This window comes from Streptopelia decaocto, assembly GCF_964273445.1.
Source record: "Streptopelia decaocto genome assembly, chromosome: 2".
Classification (NCBI taxonomy): domain Eukaryota; kingdom Metazoa; phylum Chordata; class Aves; order Columbiformes; family Columbidae; genus Streptopelia; species Streptopelia decaocto.
In genome coordinates this window covers 100,671,676-100,692,269 of record NC_138655.1, presented here as the reverse complement: position 1 = coordinate 100,692,269, position 20,594 = coordinate 100,671,676, and the positions used below count along the sequence as shown (strand labels likewise).

The 20,594-nt window shown below is 37.6% G+C and overlaps 1 protein-coding gene across 1 annotated transcript in view; it reads right to left on the bottom strand.

Annotated features, from left to right (window-relative positions):
* SLC9A3 (solute carrier family 9 member A3) overlaps positions 1 to 20,594 on the bottom strand; it is a gene marked incomplete at both ends in the record, with an annotated part of 53,016 nt that overhangs the window by 13,675 nt on the left and 18,747 nt on the right. Inside the window, 7 exons of the mRNA XM_082044674.1 lie at positions 986 to 1,075; positions 1,891 to 2,093; positions 5,052 to 5,272; positions 6,145 to 6,322; positions 7,132 to 7,210; positions 8,421 to 8,581; positions 12,984 to 13,286. Of these exons, the coding sequence (XP_081900800.1) occupies positions 986 to 1,075; positions 1,891 to 2,093; positions 5,052 to 5,272; positions 6,145 to 6,322; positions 7,132 to 7,210; positions 8,421 to 8,581; positions 12,984 to 13,286 (1,235 nt within the window). The remainder of the gene's footprint in view (positions 1 to 985; positions 1,076 to 1,890; positions 2,094 to 5,051; positions 5,273 to 6,144; positions 6,323 to 7,131; positions 7,211 to 8,420; positions 8,582 to 12,983; positions 13,287 to 20,594) is intronic.

Genomic DNA, 20,594 nt, shown 5'->3' with positions numbered 1-20,594 from the left:
AACTTAAGCACCTATTTTAACATTCAGTTTTAAGGCTCCTTTTATCAACTCATTTTACCATCTCCCTTTCTGCCCTATGAAGTACATCACCCACTATTAGTGTCAGTGATAAAATAAGTTGAAAATTTTCCCTAGTGTTTCTTTTTAGATATTTTAGGAATCCATATTTCTTTCAGAGTAAAAGTAGGCACTATTCTTTTGATGTCTAGGGCAAAATCCCCTACTGGGTATGTTAGATGGCTGATAGAAATCCTGAGGTTTATAAATCTTGATTCAAACCAAAACAGCTGCAGGTAGAATACAGTCTTTTTCTGTATATTTCACTCCAAACATTGGAGTGATTACTACAGAGTCTAGAGCATGCTAGGTTTAGAACAACATGGGTGATACTGATTATTCCTGAATATGATATTAATTTCTGCGTCAGGAGATATCTGACATGGAAGTGGAGAAAATTATATTCAGAAAACCTCCATAGCATTCACACTGAATTAAACTATTACCATGAATCTGGAATTTCAATATGTAATTAACATCTGCACTGGGCAGCAGACTACCTTTCTATGCAACATGTAAGCTACAAAGCCTTCTTTCATATCTTTTTGATAAATAAACAATATTTAAGAAGGAAAAATAAACCTACGTCCACATGCTTTACCCTAGTGATCTTCAATCAAACATTCTCCTCTTGTAGATGAAGAGAAAGAAACATATTCCACCTATGCTGTTTCCCCAGAACTGTCAGCCCCATTTAAATCTCAACTGAAAGATCAGAACCTTCAGTTGAGTATTCCTTCACATGACTCAACCCAAAGACAAATTGCAAACTACAGATAACTTTTGAAATGCTTGAAGGATTTTGCACTTGAAATTTGATTCTTCCCTCCCTTCCAGAAAGAAACTTTCTCTATTGTATTTTTTTTTTCTCTTAAGGCACTCTGTGAAAATCCAAAAGATATCGCAGTTTTGTTTAAAAATATCTTACTCTGCCATGAAGTTTCTCATTCAGTTTTGGCTCTCTGTGTTCAGTTTTCTTCACTTTCAGCCACTGTACCAAAGGCTTGATAGTCAGTCCCTAAGGATTGAAACATGATAGTCAGTACTTAGGCATTATCTTAGGTTTTCCTCCAGCTGGTTAAAGACAAATAGAGCATTTTTGTCCGTTATATTTCTCATACTTCCTCAGTGGATCTCTGTTACATTTAGAAGATAAAATAATGCAGTACCCTCAACTCCTGTTAAAAAGCTTCAAAAATACACCAATCAGTGAATAAAATATATCTTCTATAAGAAAAATATGGTAGTGGAAGTGTTAAAGTGTTTCCTGTACCATTGAATGTGGCAGTTTCTGCACATATCAGTAGTTTGTGACCACAATTAAACTTTCTATAATAAATCTGAGAAAAAATTCTAAGCTGATATATACTGACATATCTCTATTTAATTTAATGTTGGTTTTTTTTTCATCCAGAAACTGCTGTTTTGCTTGGATACTAAATAGTTTCTTGTCCCACTGCTTAGTATTACATTATGAAACAAGGACTTAGGCTAAGTTAGATTAGCTTAATGACTGTATTTGCCCATAAAAAGGACTGTTCCCTGTAGTTATTCACATGAGGTGAAGGATATTTAATCAGATATTAGCTTGAGCACTATTAATACCAAGCAGCTAAGATGGAACATTTTTTAGCACAGAGGTAATTGTGTTTTGTCCCTTGTGATGCCATATGAAAACATAAAATAGGATCTTTGCTACTAAAATTACGAACTCAATTATGCTTTCAGTTCAGTGAAACAATACGCAACCTTCAGCTGAGAACTGCTTTAAGCATTCAGTACTTTTGGGGACTCCTTCTCCTTGCAAGAAACATACTTAAGAAGTTGAATTACCTGGAAAATAACAGTAAAAAACACAACAATGATAGTTGTGCTGACAAACAAGTTTTTCTCTTTCACTTTGTTGTCATCCAGAAGTACAACCAGAGCAAAAGCAACTGCTCCACGTAGTCCACCATATGACATCACCACCTGGTCTATTATCCCCAGCTGGACCATTCTGTAGTGGTTAAGAATCCATGTCTGTAAAACTACACCTATAAAAAAGAAATGACAGCATGTCTAGGAATACCCTTATGAAATGTCCATATCTCAACTGTGTGTAACAGAAACAGTATCACCAGTCTGCTTTCATAATGAACTCTCTACACCATCTGCTTCTCCCTCTGTATTGCTACACTGCTAAGAAGGGTAGGGCCACTTTGTACCTTTCTCTTTATGTTTGGGCAAAGGAATTAGACGAAGCTTCTTCTGTGAGCTAGCAGCTCTTCTGAGAGTGCTGCCCTCTGGCATAGATACCACAGGTGAATTTCTGACATGTGCTGACCTTTGAAATTCACAGTTGAGAAGGAACACAACTTCTAGCACCATAGTCAGTGACATGCACAGGGTCTTTTAACAGAAAGAGAAATGGCTTGAAACAGTGTTGACATAGGGAGCAAGTGTGGTACTCTTTACAAATCACTAAAAATGACATTTGTGTCATTGTCTTATGGAGGGTTGTGTAGTTATTCTAACACTGCCTTCAGGCTGACAGGTGAGACGCTGCCTGGTGTAGGAGACCTAAAGCTCTAGAAATCACAATGTCTCCCGGAGCTCCAGGCCATACAGATGGAAAACAGCTTCACCACTCCTGAAAGTGGCACAGCATGTGTGTCCCACTGCAGCAGGCTGGGACTGTTAACCAGTGCAAAAGAGATATTTCTCTTTTTAGAGAACTCTGAATTTGTGCTAAGGGGAGGGTATCTTGTGTATATCACTGTAAGCAAGGCCTCTGGTGGAGGCAACCTTTAAAATTAATTAATGCCACCAACCTGACTCCTCCAAGGGTATGAGAGCTGCAACTATGTAAGACTCAATATCATCAGGTCTTTAGTAATTTATCAATGTCTAAGCTCAATTACTTTAATGGATGCATGTTATTACTGCAGAATATTTACTATTCAATTATTGATCACACTTATTATAGGACTATTAACCACTCATTCCAGGAATACAAGTGACAAAGTCAAGATACTGAAAACCTATTTAAATATCTCACACACATCAGCAGTTACTGAGAAGTGGCTAAATAAACAATAGTTACAGACTGTTTAGAAAAGAGGACATGGGGCTAGGCCTTCCATTCAGCCCATGCATCTTTAGACAAAATAAGAAGAAAATCTAGGAAAACTGATAACTAGAAAGGTGTGTTACCTTTTATTTGAAAATAATTCAAGACAAACATGTAAATAAACCCATGTAATTTATTCCCAGATGTAGGTACATACACCAAATAACTATGTGTACTACTCTCTAGGAGTACTTAATTCTATGCCTTTTTTTCAATTTTAGCGCCTTTGATATTTCACAAAAAAAGTGATTAAATAGTAGAACTACATAGTTGGGCAAATAATCATTAGTATTTTGAAATGTTTGCAAACTTATATAAGCCAAATAAATTGACAGTAGGTAATCCCTACCTGCCACAGTCTTATTTACTCAGTTTTTCACCAGTCCCTGAGAATTTTTTCTTAAGCCAGAGAAACTACTGTGTAATTATGTATGGTCTTACATCACCGTGTCTAAAGCCTGAAGTCAGCCATGAAATTAGTGTAAGACAATCTCTTTATTAACAAATTGAAAGAGCTAAAAGAAAGAGATGGCTGAGAGGATTCAGATATTTTGTTAGGCTGCAAGATAAAGAACCAGTGCCAATACCATATGCTGGGTCAACAAAGGTTAGCCACTGGATGACTCACAGTATCACAGTATGTTTGGGATTGAAAGGGACCTCAAAAGATCATCTAGTCCAATCCCCCTGCTCGAGCAGGAACGCCTAGGTGAGTTTGCACAGGAACATGTCCAGGCAGGTTTTGAATGTCTCCAGACGAGGAGACTCCACAACCTCCCTGGGAAGCCTGTTCCAGTGTTCTGTCACTCTCTCTGAGAAGAAGTTTTTTCTCAAATTTAAGTGGAACCTCTTGTGTTCCAGCTTGATCCCATTACCCCTTGTCCTATCATTGTTTGCCACCGAGAAGAGCCTGGTTCCATCCTCGTGGCACTCACCCTTTATATATTTATAAACATTAATAAGGGCACCCCTCAGTCTCCTCTTCTCCAAACTAAAGAGACCCAGCTCCCTCAGCCTTTCTTCATAAGGGAGGTGCTCCACTCCCTTAATCATCTTTGTTGCCCTACGCTGGACCCTCTCCAGCAGTTCCCTGTCCTTCTTGAACTGTGGGGCCCAGAACTGGACACAATATTCCAGTTGTGGTCTCACCAGGGCAGAGTAGAGGGGAAGGAGGACCTCTCTCGATCTACTAACCACCCCCCTTGTAATACACCCCAGGATGCCATTGGCCTTCCTGGCCACAAGGGCACAGTGCTGGCTCATGGTCATCCTGTTGTCCACCAGGACCCCCAGGTCCCTTTCCCCTACACTGCTCTCTAATATGTAATTTCCCAACCTATACTGGAACCTGGGGTTGTTCCTGCACAGATGCAGGACTCTACACTTTCCCCTGTTAAATTTCATCAGGTTTTTCCCTGCCCTACTCTCCAGCCTGTCCAGGTCCCGCTGGATGGCAGCACAGCCTTCTGGCGTGTCAGCCACTCCTCCCAGCTTAGTGTCATCAGCAAACTTGCTGATAGTACACTCTATTCCCTCGTCTAAATTGTTAATGAATATATTGAATAATATTGGCCCCAGTACTGACCCCTGAGGCACTCCACTAGATACTGGCCTCCAACTAGACTCCTCACCATTGACTACCACTCTCTGGCTTCTCTCCTAAGCCATTCATGTTAACCGCAGGGCTAGTGATATCCTCATATGTAATCAAAAGTGAAATTCTACTATATTTTCAGCATATGATGAATCTTACTGTGGAAATCCACCCTCCTAACCCAAAACCAACCATAAATTTAACAAAAATAAATTGAATGATTTAAACAAGCTTCTCCAGAAGCATCAACAATACAATGCAAGGACAGGAAGAAGATCGTGTCCTTACCAATAACTCTATATACTGAGATGAAGACCAGAGTCAATAGAATAAAAGCTGTATTCCAAGTCCAGATTGCTGGATTTACAGCTGAAATTCCAAGGAACATGAAAATAATAGTTTCTGCTCCACTGGCCATCATTTTCATGGTATATCTTACAGTTGTAGAAGATTGTTCAGATATATTAGCCTTTACATATTTCTGACAGCAGATGCCACAGAAAGTTATCCTAGGGGAAAAAAATGAAAAGAAGTAATTGTTCTGAAAATATTTATTGTAACATTTAATATTATTTCCATCTATCTGTCATGTAGTTATAAAACCCCAGCATTAATTCCTAAGAAAAAATATACCTAGGAGCCATTGCTGAGTCTAATCTAGGTAAAAAGCATATCTCAAACATTCATCCTGAGGTGACCCAAGGAGGTGAGAAAATAGCATTTCATTAGATCATAACAGACCTTAATTCTCTTCAGATTACCATACTGCCTTTCATGCAAAAATTTAAATCTTGTTTACATTAGACATAATCTTAAAGTAATGATCTGTTTGAAGTAAGATTTTCATATCTCGAATATGGCCACTGTAACATCCACAAACATGACATGAAAAACTGAGAAGGTATGCCCGTAATCAATGGATACTAAAAGAAGAAAGAACACAGAAGTGCTCAAGACAAAACAAGCAAGATTTAGGCAAATCTTAACAGGCCAATCAAGACAGCAGCAAATAATGGACATTCACGTAATGTCTTAGAAAAACATCATTTTAATTACAAATTACAGGTAAAGATGTCAATACAAATGGGCAACTGTTAGTTATTGATGTATGATTAATCACAAAGAGGAAATAGTCAAATCTGTATTTTGCAAAGGAAATTCTCCTGTTGCACTGCAGATACTGGAAAACTTGTATTCCTTTTCAAGGAATGACAGTATTTGCAAACTGTAGTCTACTGCAGTGTAAAGAGAGTAATATTCAGCATAAGCTTAATGAGTGTCATATTCTATAGCTGTCATGCATAAGTTAGACCCTCTCAGTGTTTTCAAAATACATATTCCCTTCTAGGCCCTTCACAGGCAGTAATAAAAATAGACTTACGCAAGGATAGCAGAAAGAGAAAGCATCTCTGCTGTGAGGTAGGACAGGTAGGCAATGATAAACACAAATCCAGGTTCAATGATTCTCACATGCTTGGTGAAACGACTGACCAACGAGAGCAGGAAGGCAAAGAAAATGCCAACCAGTGTCCCACCCAGGCTCACCACAAAGAATGACACTGAAAAACAAAACCAAACACAGCTTAAACAGTAGAAGTATAATGGTTTCAACTAGTTCTCTTCTATTATTTGGCCAGCAAATCAGAGAAAAATTTTGAGGACATATAAAAAATTATTTCTAAAATGCAACAACATTAATTGTGTTTGAGCACTTGGGATAGGAATGCAGCATTGTGTAGAAGAAACAAGGTTACTTTCTGTTAAGCCTCACCATTTTAGGCTTGTTTGAAACCCACTACATTTCTTTGACTGATTTTTTTCCCACATTCTGTAAACAAATGCTTTTCCAAAAGCGTATTAGAGAATATGCCAAAGTCACTGTTAAAACGTTGGTTTATAAGATAATGTAGCATCATGTTGTGCTTGGAATGGGAAATATTGAGTAAATTTTTTGGCAAATGACACTTCTTGAGTGTCACTGGCAAGTATTACTTAATAGCACTCAGTGATAAGCAGTGAGAATGCCTGTATGCAATCTCAATTTCCCTGGAATGCAGGAAGAGCATTGGCTGAAAATGAGGACAAGTTACAAAATACAAATGAAATATGTATTGCTGTCAATTTGGATGGTCTTAACAACTGAGCTCCACATCTGTTGCATCTTCTCAGAAGAAAACAAATCTGATGGTGTATCCCAAATACTTATTTATTTTATTAAGAAATTCATCTATACCACAGGAGTGTGGGAATATGAGTGACAAGGGAAAGGGGTGAAAAGCAGCAGTTACTGATAGCATAATAATAGTATTTTGGTCAAAAGTCTGCATATATACATAAATGATGTGGTATGGAATTAAATTCTACGCACCTATGCCTTTGACACATTCAATCCCTGTCACATTCTCTGGACCTATTTTAACAAAAGTTTCGAACACATTGTACAGCACCTGAAAAGAAAAGCAGATTAACTTAATATTTGCTCCTGAATTAAGCCTATTAAAATAATGTCATTGTTTGCCCCAACATTATGAATCCTGAAATTATGTGTGTCTGAGGGAAGTTCTGTGTGGAAGGAGGAAGAAGATTTTGCAGATTTTTTTTTTTTCCCCAGAATGCAAAAAAATGCAAGGAGCAAGAAGAAACAAATACGAAACTGAACCAACAAAAGACCCCAAACACAACATTTACAACAACAACAACAGACCAACCAAACAAAAAAACCCAACAACAACAAAACAAACCAAAAACCACAACAAAACAAAAGCCCCAAAGCACTAAAACTTTCCATTTCTTATTTCAATATGATTTCTGTCTATAAACAGCTTTGTGATATCTAGATGTTTTTTCTAAAGCACTTTTCACTCTAAAATCCAAGTATTTGGCAGATTTTTAAAATTGTCTGTATAAGGTAATAAGATGCTTAATAAGATAATAATAAGATGCCAGTAATAAGATATTAGATTGCAATAGGTTGAACATATGTAAAATAAGTTGAACATAAAAGACAAAAAACTATAATAATTGTACTAAAGCTTTTAAAATCATTGACTAACAATGATAGTGCTGAAAGTAAAGGATTCAGCTTAGTCATATCTGTGCCTAAGGAGGTTTCTATGAGCATTATTCTTGACACATGCCTGTCTAATCTGTTAATAGTTGCTACACTGATGGAGAACTCTACTATGGCTTTCTCAGCTTCCCCTGTGGCAGCTAACCTTCTTATTATATTTACCCCAGTCATGGCATACAGGTTACTTTGTCTGTAACAGCAGACTTTTACATATTTACATTTAAAGAATGCTACATCATCCACTTTCTTCTGTCCTCCAGTCTTTCCTTTTTCAAATTAAGAACTCCAGTTGTTTCAAATTTTCTCATAGGCTGTGCTTTCTGACTCTTGATCATGCTTACTCTTCTCTTACGGATTTTCTTCAACAAACAATCAAACTTGTTTTTATTTGTAGAGTGAGTGCTTGTATTGATTTCACAGTAACAAAAAACTCTTTTCCTTCTGAAAGGCAGAGATGTTAATACTTGAGTTTAGCAAGGGTGTGACTAGATACATGCAGATGATATAGCATTTAATTTAAGGGGAAAATACACTTCAGAAGAAACCCTTTAGTGTCTGGATGACTTTGGGATATATAATTTACTTACCACAGTTACAGCATCATTCAGAAGTGACTCTCCAAAAACAATGATGAATAGAACTTCGTTGACATGGACTTCTTCAAACACTGCCAGAACAGCTACAGGATCCACAGCGGCAATTAAGCTGCCAAACAGGAGGAAGTCCAGCAGTCCAGTATTCAGGTGGCCTTCAGAAAACAAAGCAAAGTATAAGCAGAGTCAGCTCTGTACTATATATAGTAATGACAGACTGTGATATTACAAGTAATGCAAAACTCTTGAAAATAGGGATTGTAAGACTGGAAAGCATGGCATAGAAACTACTTAACAAGTTCTTCACTGTGTCACTTTGTATCCTAGAAGGTTTGTTGAATCCATAGTTGGCCCGTGGAGATCAAAGTTGATTCTGGAAGCCGTACAGTCCTGTTCTTATGGCAAGGCCCTTGAGATAAGTATGTCTAGATCTAAACTGGCTTTGTATTTGTGTGTGGTATGGTTTATCTAACTTGAGTAAATTATCTCAAAACAATTGAAAAATCACAAGATGGTAAAAGGAATATACCATTACTCCTGAAGTAAACACTCAAAAATACTTCATGCCACAGGCCAGATTTGACTCTTGGTTGTTCAGTGGGGCTTAACTTCACTCAGTGCAGTTCAATACCACTTTTGGCCTCCTTATTGAAGTAGACATTCATTGGTAGGTTCAGTTAAGCCTTTTATTCCCAAATTATGATTCATGAAGCCACAGCTGGATTATCTGCAAGTAGGCCATAAAAACAGATGAAGAACTAAAATGTTTGTGTTGTAGCCCCTTAGGAATTTTGGCAATGATTTCAAAAGTTTTGCAACTACAAAACTCTGGTGAAAAAGTTACCCAGTACTTTTTTGTTTGTTTGTTTGTTTGTTTGTTTTAATATTCTTTTAGTCATTAAGGTTATTTTGTTCAGTTATGCAAACAGACTGAGACAAGCATCCCTATAGTTTTCAAAGTAACAGAAAAGGTAGACCCACAAGATCACTTTACTCAGCTTCTTAAATATCTTGCAAAATTTATCCTCTTCATGCAATCAGGAGTGGTATCCCAGTAATTTTTTCTGGGAAATAGATTTTTGAAATGGTAGATGACAGGAAAATTCAATTTCTGTTCATTAAGGGATGGAGGAGGAAGCAAGGTTCTTCAACATGTGATGAAACCCAAAATTATTTGAGGAAGAGCAAAGAGCGATTAAATTGAGAGTTCATTCATTAGAACAGGGTGTAGAGGCCCATGCCCAAAATTAATAGACAGTTGGCATGGTTTCTACAGGTGAGGGAGATACCCATCCAATTAAATTGTTTGGAAGTGTGAGTCCATGACAGTCAGTAGCCATAGCCAAAGGATCAAGGTTGTCTGTAAAGTACTTCTAGAAAAACATGGCCACTCCTCTAGCAAGAACTCTTACAATATACTATTTCAAATTCAGAATGTTTAGTGCTTGGAAAGCAATTGAAACAGAAACTAGATTTCAAATATTTTTGATACAAAATGGCACGGGCATATTTACTAAAGAGGACACTTCACATGGGCAGAGACAGGTGTAGACAACACCCTCTTGTGCGTGACAGTGACCAATAATCTGGGGGAGCTGCAGAAGTACATATTCTCTTAGCTGCTGTCTGTCAATCAGAGCATCTACAATGTTTCCATGCAGTTTATAGGGACCTTAGTAAGGCCCTGAAAACAGAAATTGATAGTTCACACATAACTAATATTTTCCAAAAGAGAAATAGTCTTGTTCACTCATGGACATATTGTGCTGTGAATGAGGACAGAATCTATACGTTTTAGAGTGAGAGAGGGGTTAAAGCTGTGAGCTGAAGTCTGTGCCAAAAATTCTGAGAACAGCCTTGAACTTGAATCTAAGTAATGGTTCCATAAAATGTTGTCGTTCTCTGCCATGCTTAAGGAAGGCACAAGCCAATGACAATAACTATCAGATATCAAGGTACAATGGAACATAAGGTATTAAAATAAATTGTCTCACTGAGTTTGTTTATCTTTTTTATGTGTTACCAATTACAATCATTGGCACATTCTTCGAAGATTTGCAAAGCTAGTGAGCAAATATTTATAGAAAGGTTAGGACACATCTATGATTCCCACAAAGCAGTGTCAAGAAGCATGGAGTTTCTAAATGAGACTTTGTTTTATACTAATGATTCAAGTTATTTCAAAGTGATTCCTACAGCTCACCAGAGTCTGGAGTTACTAGCTGCCAGCAGTGGCACCTGCAGAAGGTAAGTTCTCTGGGCCAATTTTAAGATTTCTGTACATACTGAGCATGTTGTTGTTATGACCCAGACTGCACAGGAAAAAACTTTTCTAAGCACTAGTCACAACCCACAATTATTCCATAGAGAAGTGCTAGATGTGTAAATTCTCCAGCAGATGGTGAAGAGATAGGTACAATCAGCCAGAAAGATTTAGGATTAGATAACGTCTTCCTGTTCTGCGAAAGCAGACTGGTATGGCTCTTAGTTAGTAGTTAAGGTGCTAATTTTTTAATTTCACTTCTAAAGAAGAATTTCTTTGTTGTTATCATCCTCTCTCTTTTTCCTCTGCAAATTATAATATCTATAAGAATACTGAAGGCAAACATAGAGTTGGTTTTATGTTTATTTACATAGGAAATCTATATAATCCAATTTGGATTATGCCCTCTCATATTGATGGACAGTATTACAGGCCCATTCAATGGCAAAGTTGGAAAAAATTGGTTTTAGTTCATCTTAGTCTGTAGTGGATATACATTCCTACATTTTAATGACATTATTTCAGCATTATTCATTTAAATTGTAGAAAAAGTGAGGTAGGAAAAAAAAAAGTGCCATAGAACTTCAACCAGAGGCTGCTATGACCTATTCTACAGGTTGAGTAATACAGCATTCTCTTATCTTCAGCAAGGAAGTAACGATAGCAAGGCTTTTCACAAAGTTTGATTAGTTAATAACATATTTTTGGTCATATTTTTAAATTGTTCCAAGCAGCATGGATATTTAAAGAAGAAAATCCTTGTCTGATCTGTTGCAATAGCAATAGCCTTTTGTCATCTTTTTAGTTCCTGAAAAACCTGTATTAATAGTAAATGTGAAATTGTGGATGCAATATGTTGTGCCTACAGGCTGAAAGCACATAGAACATCTTACCTACCCATAAAAGCCAGTAGTGTCTGCATCTGAGCTTTGTATCTCCTAAAGAAAAGTTGTTGCTTATAAAATGTGAGTTATAGTAAATATCTAACATGTAAGTTAAATCTATTATAGATGTCTATATTGCAAACATCTGCAGTTACATAAGATGAATCTCATATGAACAAGTCTGTGGTCTAGTTCTTCCAGACTGGGATTTCCAAATAAGGACAAGACAGGCTTCCCGTAAAATGGATGGAACAGATATCCTAATCTTATGCTCATTTTCAAAGAACCCACCCCAAATTTCTGCTGCTTCCCTGTGCTGGACAATGGGGACAAGTTTTGAGGCTGGAAAACTCTACTATGTTATCTTCTGTAATAATAATCTAATAGTTTAATTCTTCATAAAAAATGTTCTCTGCAACATCTGCAACTTCTGATATTTGAAGCTCTCTTTATCTGAACTGAAATCTGTCATAAATTGCTCTAAGTTGATTTTGCACCATGGTGGTTAGAGAACAGCCCCATTGCTAGCTGTTGAGCCTTTTGTAGAACACGACATACGCTTTGCAGTCTTGGAGCCACTTGCTCAGTCCAGGATCTCTGCATCGGTTGCCAAGCACTGATGGGCAGAGTGCACAGGCGCAGCAGTATGCTATATCTGTACTCCCAGCAACATTCAAACACGCCCTTTAAGTAATTTCTAGGACTCACTAATCTAGGAGAATTTTGTCCTAGAAGGGCTCGTGAACTTCTTCAGTACAGACGCTAAAAAAGCGTAGGTAGGGTGCCTGTTTCAAAACACATGCAATCCACATACAAAGTGAATTATTGTTTATCAGGTGGCAGTACATAGTTACGTGCATTCCACACGTGCTGAGGAGATTAAAAATTTCTGTTCTGCGCCTCATCTAGGGGCCCTGTGACCTTATGTTGTAGTTCAATTAAGTCAGAGTGCATGTTGCAGGTACTACTTGGCTCTGTAAGTCTTCAGTTATGATTTCCAGCCTCAGAAGACACAATAGAGTTGTCATGCACACCACTCAGCAACCATTGCCTACTTAATATTAAAGCTGACTGAAGGAAGACTGTTCCATTTCACAGTAACTTTGAAGGTTTCTATGACAACAGAAAGAAAAAAGCCTTTCAGAGTGTGTTTTTGTCGAGATGTCCATTAGCAGGATGAATCCTGAACTTTATCCTTAGAATGTACACACACATTTAGAGCAGGGAAATATGAGACATAGGTTCAAGTCCCTTCTGTGCTTGCTTCAGAGATGATTTCTCAGGTAATTCTTAAATTGGGTAAAAATATTACAAATTGCTCCAGTTAAAATTGGATATTTCTGCTGAAAAGAGTTGCTAAGTTGTAAAGTATCACCCATGCAACAGCTGAACTTCACAAATCAAACTTACCCATTATTCCTGTCCGGTAGACACCATACAGAGATAAACCAGTTGTAGCAGCATTCCAGACTGTTCCAATTACAGCGTACAAGAGGATGGTACCAAGATTTCCAAAGAACAGTCTGTTTGGCATGAAATATCCAGCATCCAAAACAATGGGGGGCAGCAGGTAGAAGAAAAATACTGTTGGTGTAAGGGCAAAGGAGGCAATGTGGTCTGCTGCCCATACAATGCCACCAAGAAAAATCCCAAGAACGATCAGCAGAGCGCTCTCTGGAACCACTCGAGTGACTTTGTGGGACAAATGGAAAACTGCAAAGAAAGAAGAAAACAGTTTGTCAGAAATGCAATGGAGAAACAATTTGAGCGACAACTGTTGTTAGCTGGCAATTTTGACTTTATGCAAACTTCCCACTCTCATTGTTATTAGAGCCAAAAGCATGCATGGAATGCATGGGATACAGACAGTGTCAGAACCCAGACACTGATGAAATAAAATAAAAAGGTTAATTTCCAGATTTTATCTGGTATATTTCAATTTATATGAAACCAATATTTCATGAAATTTATTTTCTTTATTGGATTGTCTTCAATTGTCTCCATACAAGATCTGTTTATGGAAAAATGGTGTTCTGTACAAAGCAGTAAGTGCAAGACTTAAAATAAATGGTAGAAGTGCTGGAAATGTTTGTCTTTATAGTTTATTTCTGTATCTAAATATACATGTCTGACTTCTCAACATTTGTCTATAAAAATGATCAGCGTACTAGCAAGTTTACTGGAGAAGGGGAGAAGAATGCTAAAAGAAGAACTAATTATTAATATTATATGACAATATGGCCTGCAGCAGGAGTGGAATATAGCTGATATAATGGGAGATCTCTTTTGGGCCTTTTCCTCAAAATCTCCCTAGTAAGGATTTCAGTTAAATCAGAGACATTCTGGAGTAATGGGGGCTTCAGTGCTGCCTTCTTCATACATGGCTATATTTGTGGGAAATGTTTCTGCAACAGGCTACTTTCTTTTGTATAAACAGTGTCATAAAATCTGCATTTTACAGTAGTATGTCAACGTTATTACGAAATATGAACAGGATTTGGTATCTATTGTAGAAAACTGTAATAATGTGGTGTGGTAAGACTATTAAACTTGACAATAATTAGAAAGAGAGAAAATTACAGTGTCATGAGTGAATCTAAAGAGACAGAAAGATGGCAGGGCCAAGAAAGAAAAAATAGGCTGTTAAAGATGACAGAAACACAAGTAAGAGTGCAAATATTTTTGGTAACATATATTTATAGTGCATGGATAAAAGAAAAAAAAGCTGAGACAAGTCAAGTCTACAAAGAAAGATGTAACATGAAAAAGGGGGATGTGGCAAAGTTGTTTGATAACAGAGAAGCACAGGTGTGCTAATTGACTTTCTCAGGATTTCTGTGAGCTTTTACTTTAGTTTATCTTAAATATTAATGTGTCCCAGATGGTCTGAACCCTGGAACTCTGTGATACTGACTTGATAAATGGGATTTTACTTCTATAGCTTTGTGTTGAAAATGTGAATTTCACTTCAGGAAGAAAATTCCACTGAAAGCCACCAAGTTTCTCCTGGTTTGAGCATCATTCTAGAACTGTGTTGAAGCTTTTACAATGCTAATGCATGTTAGCTCAAAAGTGGTTTGGACAAGAAATCATCATTAAGAATTCCAGCCTTTTAAGGTATAATGGAGGAATTTTTCTCACGATTATGTAGATATTTCAGACCAGGTTACTTTACTGAAAGACCATTATTTTTCCTCTCAGCCAAGTATTTGTTGTAGTCAAACATTAACTAGTCACCTTTTAGTGTGTTTTAAGGGCCCCATTCCTGAACTGCCTCTCTTCATCTTGGCTGCATCTAAACAGGCAATGTTAGAAGCATCACCCAGCATTATAGTAGCCCCACAATAAGATGGTTTCTACTAGCTGTATAACCTCCATGGGCTCATCGGAGTAGAAAACATGAAACGAAAAATGACAACGGCCTGCCTATACCAACAGTGAGTATGAATGTAGACAAAACTTGAAAACTAAACCACATTAGAACACAGCTTTGGAGTGGGATTAATACAACAGCAATCACACATGAAAGCAAACTGCATTCAGTGGAGCCAGCTAAACCATATCAGTTCTACATGGCACCTGTGTCATGTAATCAATAGCTGAATAACAATTCACAGAAACAAACCCTGTTTCTTCCCAGCTAGTTTCCTCTCTTTAAAATATTTTTTTAAAAACAAACAAACAAAAACCCAACCAACCAAACCAAACCAAATCAAACCAAACCAAACCAAACCAATCAACCAACCAACCAAAAATCCAAATCAAACCAAAACACCACCACAACAAAAACAAACATAAAAATGAAGGAAAACAAACTAGCTACTATTCCATGTATATATGTTTAAACTCTCAAAAGTCTTTCCTACTGGTCATTCTTGATTCCTTGGATTTCCAGGCAGTGAATTATCAACTAATTTATCACCCAACAGAGTAGGGATTATCTACTTATCCCTTAAAATGAATGTTGCTGAGCTAGGCTTACTAATCCAAGTCTGTTTTTCCTACTCTTGAGTTGGCAGATAAGCCACGATGACAAGAAGTTAAAGTTAAAAAAATTAAAAATAAACCTGTGAAGAATTTTCAAATCTAGACATTTGGAAAAAAAACCCACAAACATGTCCAGATAAAAATTCATAGTCTGTAGGATTCTCACCTTTGCCAACCAAAAGCAGTTTCTTCCAGTGAGCATTGGGAAGCCAACATGATTTTGGTTAAAACACTGTCTTCTAGAAGTCACATGTTCCAAATGAATCAACTACATCATATCTTTCTGTGTTGCCTTTAACTCCAATTGACTGATCTGATGATCTGTACCAGATTTTAATATTATCAGCAAAAAAGACTTCTAATCTGCTAGTTTGGCAACGCAGGCTATGGGCAGGAAAGTTATTACATGAAATGGGGCTCTAAAAACTATCTTTTTTATATTGCCCAAGCAAAATCTGAACAATAAATTTAATGAGTATTTGTATTAAGGTAACGGACGAGCTAACTCTGCAGGCAGACAGTACACAATACAATTAGCAGAATCCTGATGTCTATAATCATAGAAATATATGTAGAAGGGAAATAACACAACTGATGAAATTCAATGAAATGGCTTTAGACTAAGAAGTAATTGAAACTTAGATCAATGTTTGAGTTCATGTTAGCACGTACAATGATGGTTTTTTTTTTTCTGGGTATGTGCATAAAATATATTCAATCAAGACTGTGGAGTATGAGTAGTTATTACATTTACAGAAGTTCATAGAGACAGATTAATTCCAATTCACTCTTTTTTTTTTTTTTTTTTTTTTTAACAATTCATTATGTTGAAGTTGTGTCCCTAAAACATTCTGAGTGTGTTACAAACTGGCAAAATGATAATACCTTCATTTCATAAAGTTTGCCTTTTCTCTCTTAGGAGAGATACAGAAACAGTCCCAAAAAATGAATTATGTCCCCAGGACAAAATATTATAGAAGAACTGGAAGCTTTACTTACATCTAAATGTCTAGCATGACTACATATTTCACCTGACTGAGGAATAAGGTACAATCCAGCAATAATAGACAAGGAGTTTGGTTTGATTATGTTGTGAAAGAAATTACAAACATCAGGAAGGATAGAATGCAGTGCTGCTCAGATAAATTACCCTGTGAGGGACCCAGAGACGAAATCAAATTTCTTTTCACTGCTGTTAATAATGAAATGTTCATTAATATATTTTAATGAGAAGATGGAAAAAACAAAGAAAGAAAAATTGTAGACAGTCAACAGCATAAAAGATATATCAGTGGACAGGGCAATCTTGCGATCTGTAAATTTTAATATTTATTATTTAGAATTTATTTACATAAGTCTAGGTACAGTATTAGTGAAAAAGTTAAAAATATGCCTTCCATCTAGTACACGCTAAACCTGGCTTGAAAGTGGGTTGAACTGATTAGTGGGTAAACTGTGTTTAAATTCAAGCTGAGCATCACTGAATTAGAAGCTTTCTACAAAGTTAAGAAACAATTACATAGTACAAACATCCTGCGAATTTTTTTTCTGGCACTTCCTTTGAGATCCAAGAAAAGAGACTGTGACATTTAACTTATCTGATGAGAAAGACAAAACAAATTAGCAATCTATGATTTGATGTCTGGAACCAGTTTCTTTTGACTCAAAGAAAGAAATATACCTTGAGAACTAAGTTGTCTTTTATCATCCTTTAAAAACACAGTAACTTAGATTAAATTCTTCAGTGGAATTTACAGCATTCAGTGAACTATCTGTTTCTAAGGCCATCTGAGTCTTCTTTGCAAGAAGTGCTTCAACAGAATAAGCTTTTTCTCATTTACTAAATGAAATAAAGATAGAAACGACTGATTAAATAGCAACAATAAGTAAAATAATAAATAAGAGATAATGTACAATTCATGTGCAAGTCACTTAATATTTGTAGACACACTGAAGTTTTTTGAAGTAGGGTTTTCCCATCGTTCTTTCCAAATTATCTCTAAGAGCACCTTTTTTTAATGAATACTAACTTTTGCTTATCAAGCAAAACATTCAATGACTTAGTTCTAGAACCTCGTGCTTTGTTTCCAGATGAAATAAACAATTCAAGACAGATTTGCCACCTTTTGAAAATACAGCACTGCAAAAATGAAAATCTGAGGGTATTTATTTAATATACTGTTAAATTTCAGGATTTATATGGTCATTTCAACACTATCTCAAGTGACTGATGTAATTTCCATTAACGGTTTCATGTCCTGTTTAGGGTTAAACAACTATTTAAGACTCAGAGATCAACCCTGGCGACAGAGAGAGGAGATATGGAGGGTACACACCATGGACCACCCTTTGATTTTACCTGTGTGACCACAGAAAGGACATGATGTGGTGGGACAGAAAATCTATCTCAAACCCAGAGGCAAAAGTAAGTGAGTTGCAAGGAAAAGCAATCACACAGGATTCATCCAGAACAACTGCTGCTTCTGTTTCCAGCAGGCAGTTCCCCAGACAGAGCAGAAGGGCTGATCTAATTTCTGCTCTTAATGAAAGGACTTCTGCCTCATATTTACAGGAAGCAAGTAACAAATACCGTGACCAGGATTAGAGGGGCCCTGCCTCCAGCCAGGTGGAGGAAAGGGACAACTAAGTTTACTGGAGTGTATGGATTTGATGGCCTGGCACATCAGACCCACAGGAGTACAAGGCTCTAGTAGACACAGGTGCACAGTGTATCCTAATGTCATCAAGCTGTAAAGGCACAGAACCCATCTGTATTTCTGAAATGACCAGGAGATCCCAATAGCTAACCTTATTGGAGACTGAAGTGAGTCTGACTGGGAATGAGTGGCAAAAAGGACCCAAAAAGCTACCATTGGGCTTTTGGTATAGCTGCGCTGGACATGGAGGAAATTAAACAGCTGTCCACCTTACCTGATCTCTCAGAGGACTCTTCTGTTGTGGGGTTGCTGAGGGTCAAAGAACAGCAGGTGCTGATTGATACCACAACAGTGCACTGGCAGTGATACTGCACTGAGCAAGACTCTCTGATTGCCATTCAGAAGCTGATTTTTCAACTGGAGAGCCAAGAAGTGGTCAGAAAGCCTTGCTCACCCTTTAATAGTCCTGTATGACTAGTGTGAAAATCTAATGGAGACTGGAGACTACCAGTAGACTACCATGGCCTGAATGAAGTCACACCACCACTGAGTGCTGCTGTGCTGGACATGCTAGAGCTGCAATATGAACTAGAGTCTAAGGCAACTCAATGGTATGCCACAGCTGATATTACTAATGTATTTTCCTCAACTCCTCTGTCAGCAGAGTACAGGCCACCGTTTGCTTTCACTTGTAGGAGCATCCAGTACACTTGGAATTGACTGGCCCAGAGATGGAAACACAGCCCTTCCATTTGCCACAGATTGATTCAGAAAATGAGAAGTGATATGCCCTGTTCAATGATGAATCCTGTCGTATCGTAGAAAAGCATTGGAAGTAGAAAGCTGCTGTATGTAGTCCTATACAACAAATTGTGGCAACTGCTGAAGGAGGTGAATTGAGCCAATTTGCAGAAGTGAAGGCCATCCAGCTGGCTTTGGACATTGCTGATTGAGGAAAGTGGTGGGTGCTCTGTCTCTGTACTGACTCACGAATGGTGGCAAATGCCCTGTGGGGCTGGTTACAGCAATGTCAGAACAACTGGCAGCGTAGAGGGAAACCAATCTGGGCTGATGCATTGTGGCAAAAAGTTGCTGTCCAGGTAGAAAAACTGGTTGTAAAAGTAGATGTTCATGTGCCTAAAAGTCGGTCCACTGAAGAATATCAAAACAACCAGCACATGGATAGGGCTGCTAAGGTTCAAGTGTCTCAGGTGGATTTGAGCTGGCAACATAAGGGTGAATTATTCACAGCTTGGTGGGCCCATGCCACCTCAGGCCATCAAGGGAGAGATGCAACATATAGATGGGCTTGTGATTGAGGCATGGACATGACCATAGACACTACTGTACAGATTATCCATGAGTGTGAAACATGCTCTATGATCAAGCAAGCCAAGTGTCTAAAGGTATGGCAGATGATGTCTTAAATATAAATATGGGAAGGCCTGCAGATCGATTGTATCACACTCCCACAAACCTGCCAAGGCAAGCACTATGTACTTACAATGGTGGAAGCAACCACCAGATGGCTAGAAACATATCCCCTGCTCCACACTACCACCTGGGCCTTGAGAAGCATGTCTTATGGCAACATGGCGCCTCTGAAAGAACTAAATCAAACAATGGGACTCATTTCTGAAACAATCTCATAGACACTGGGTCAAAGAGCATGTTATTGAGTGGGTATTTCACATCCCCTATCATGCACTAGTATCTGGGAAAATCGAACAATACAGTGGACTGTTAAAGACTACACTGAGAGCTATGTGTGGTGGGACATTCAAACATTAGGATAAACATTTAGCAAAGGCCACCTAGTTAGTTAACAGTAGGGGACCTTCCAATTGAGCTGACCAATCAAAACTTTTATGTACTGTAAAAGGGGATAAAGTCCCTGCAGTCTACATAAAAACTATGCTGGGGAAGACAGTCTGGGGTACCCCTGCCTCAGCCAAAGGCAAACCCATCCATGAGATTGCTTTTGCTCAAGGACCTGGCTGCATTGGAGGGTAATGCAGAAGGATGGAGAAATCTGATGTGTACCTCAAGGGGATTTGATTTTGGGTGAGAATAGGCAATGATTTGAACTGTGTTATGTTAATTGCTACATTGATATGCCATATCAACAATATTACAGTAAAAATCACCTAGAGTAATGAAGAATTAACTTAGATGAAACTGAACAAAGTGCAGTGAAAAATCCAAAGCCCTGAACACACTGAAATATTTTTTTCAGATAATATCACTGTCCCAGTCAATCACAAGATCTACTGCCTGTGCACAGTATGTAACATGTCATTCAAAAAATTCAACAGCTGATTTATTATTATGCTAGTAATTCTCTGCTGAAGCTTCTTTTCCATGTATCTTTGGATAA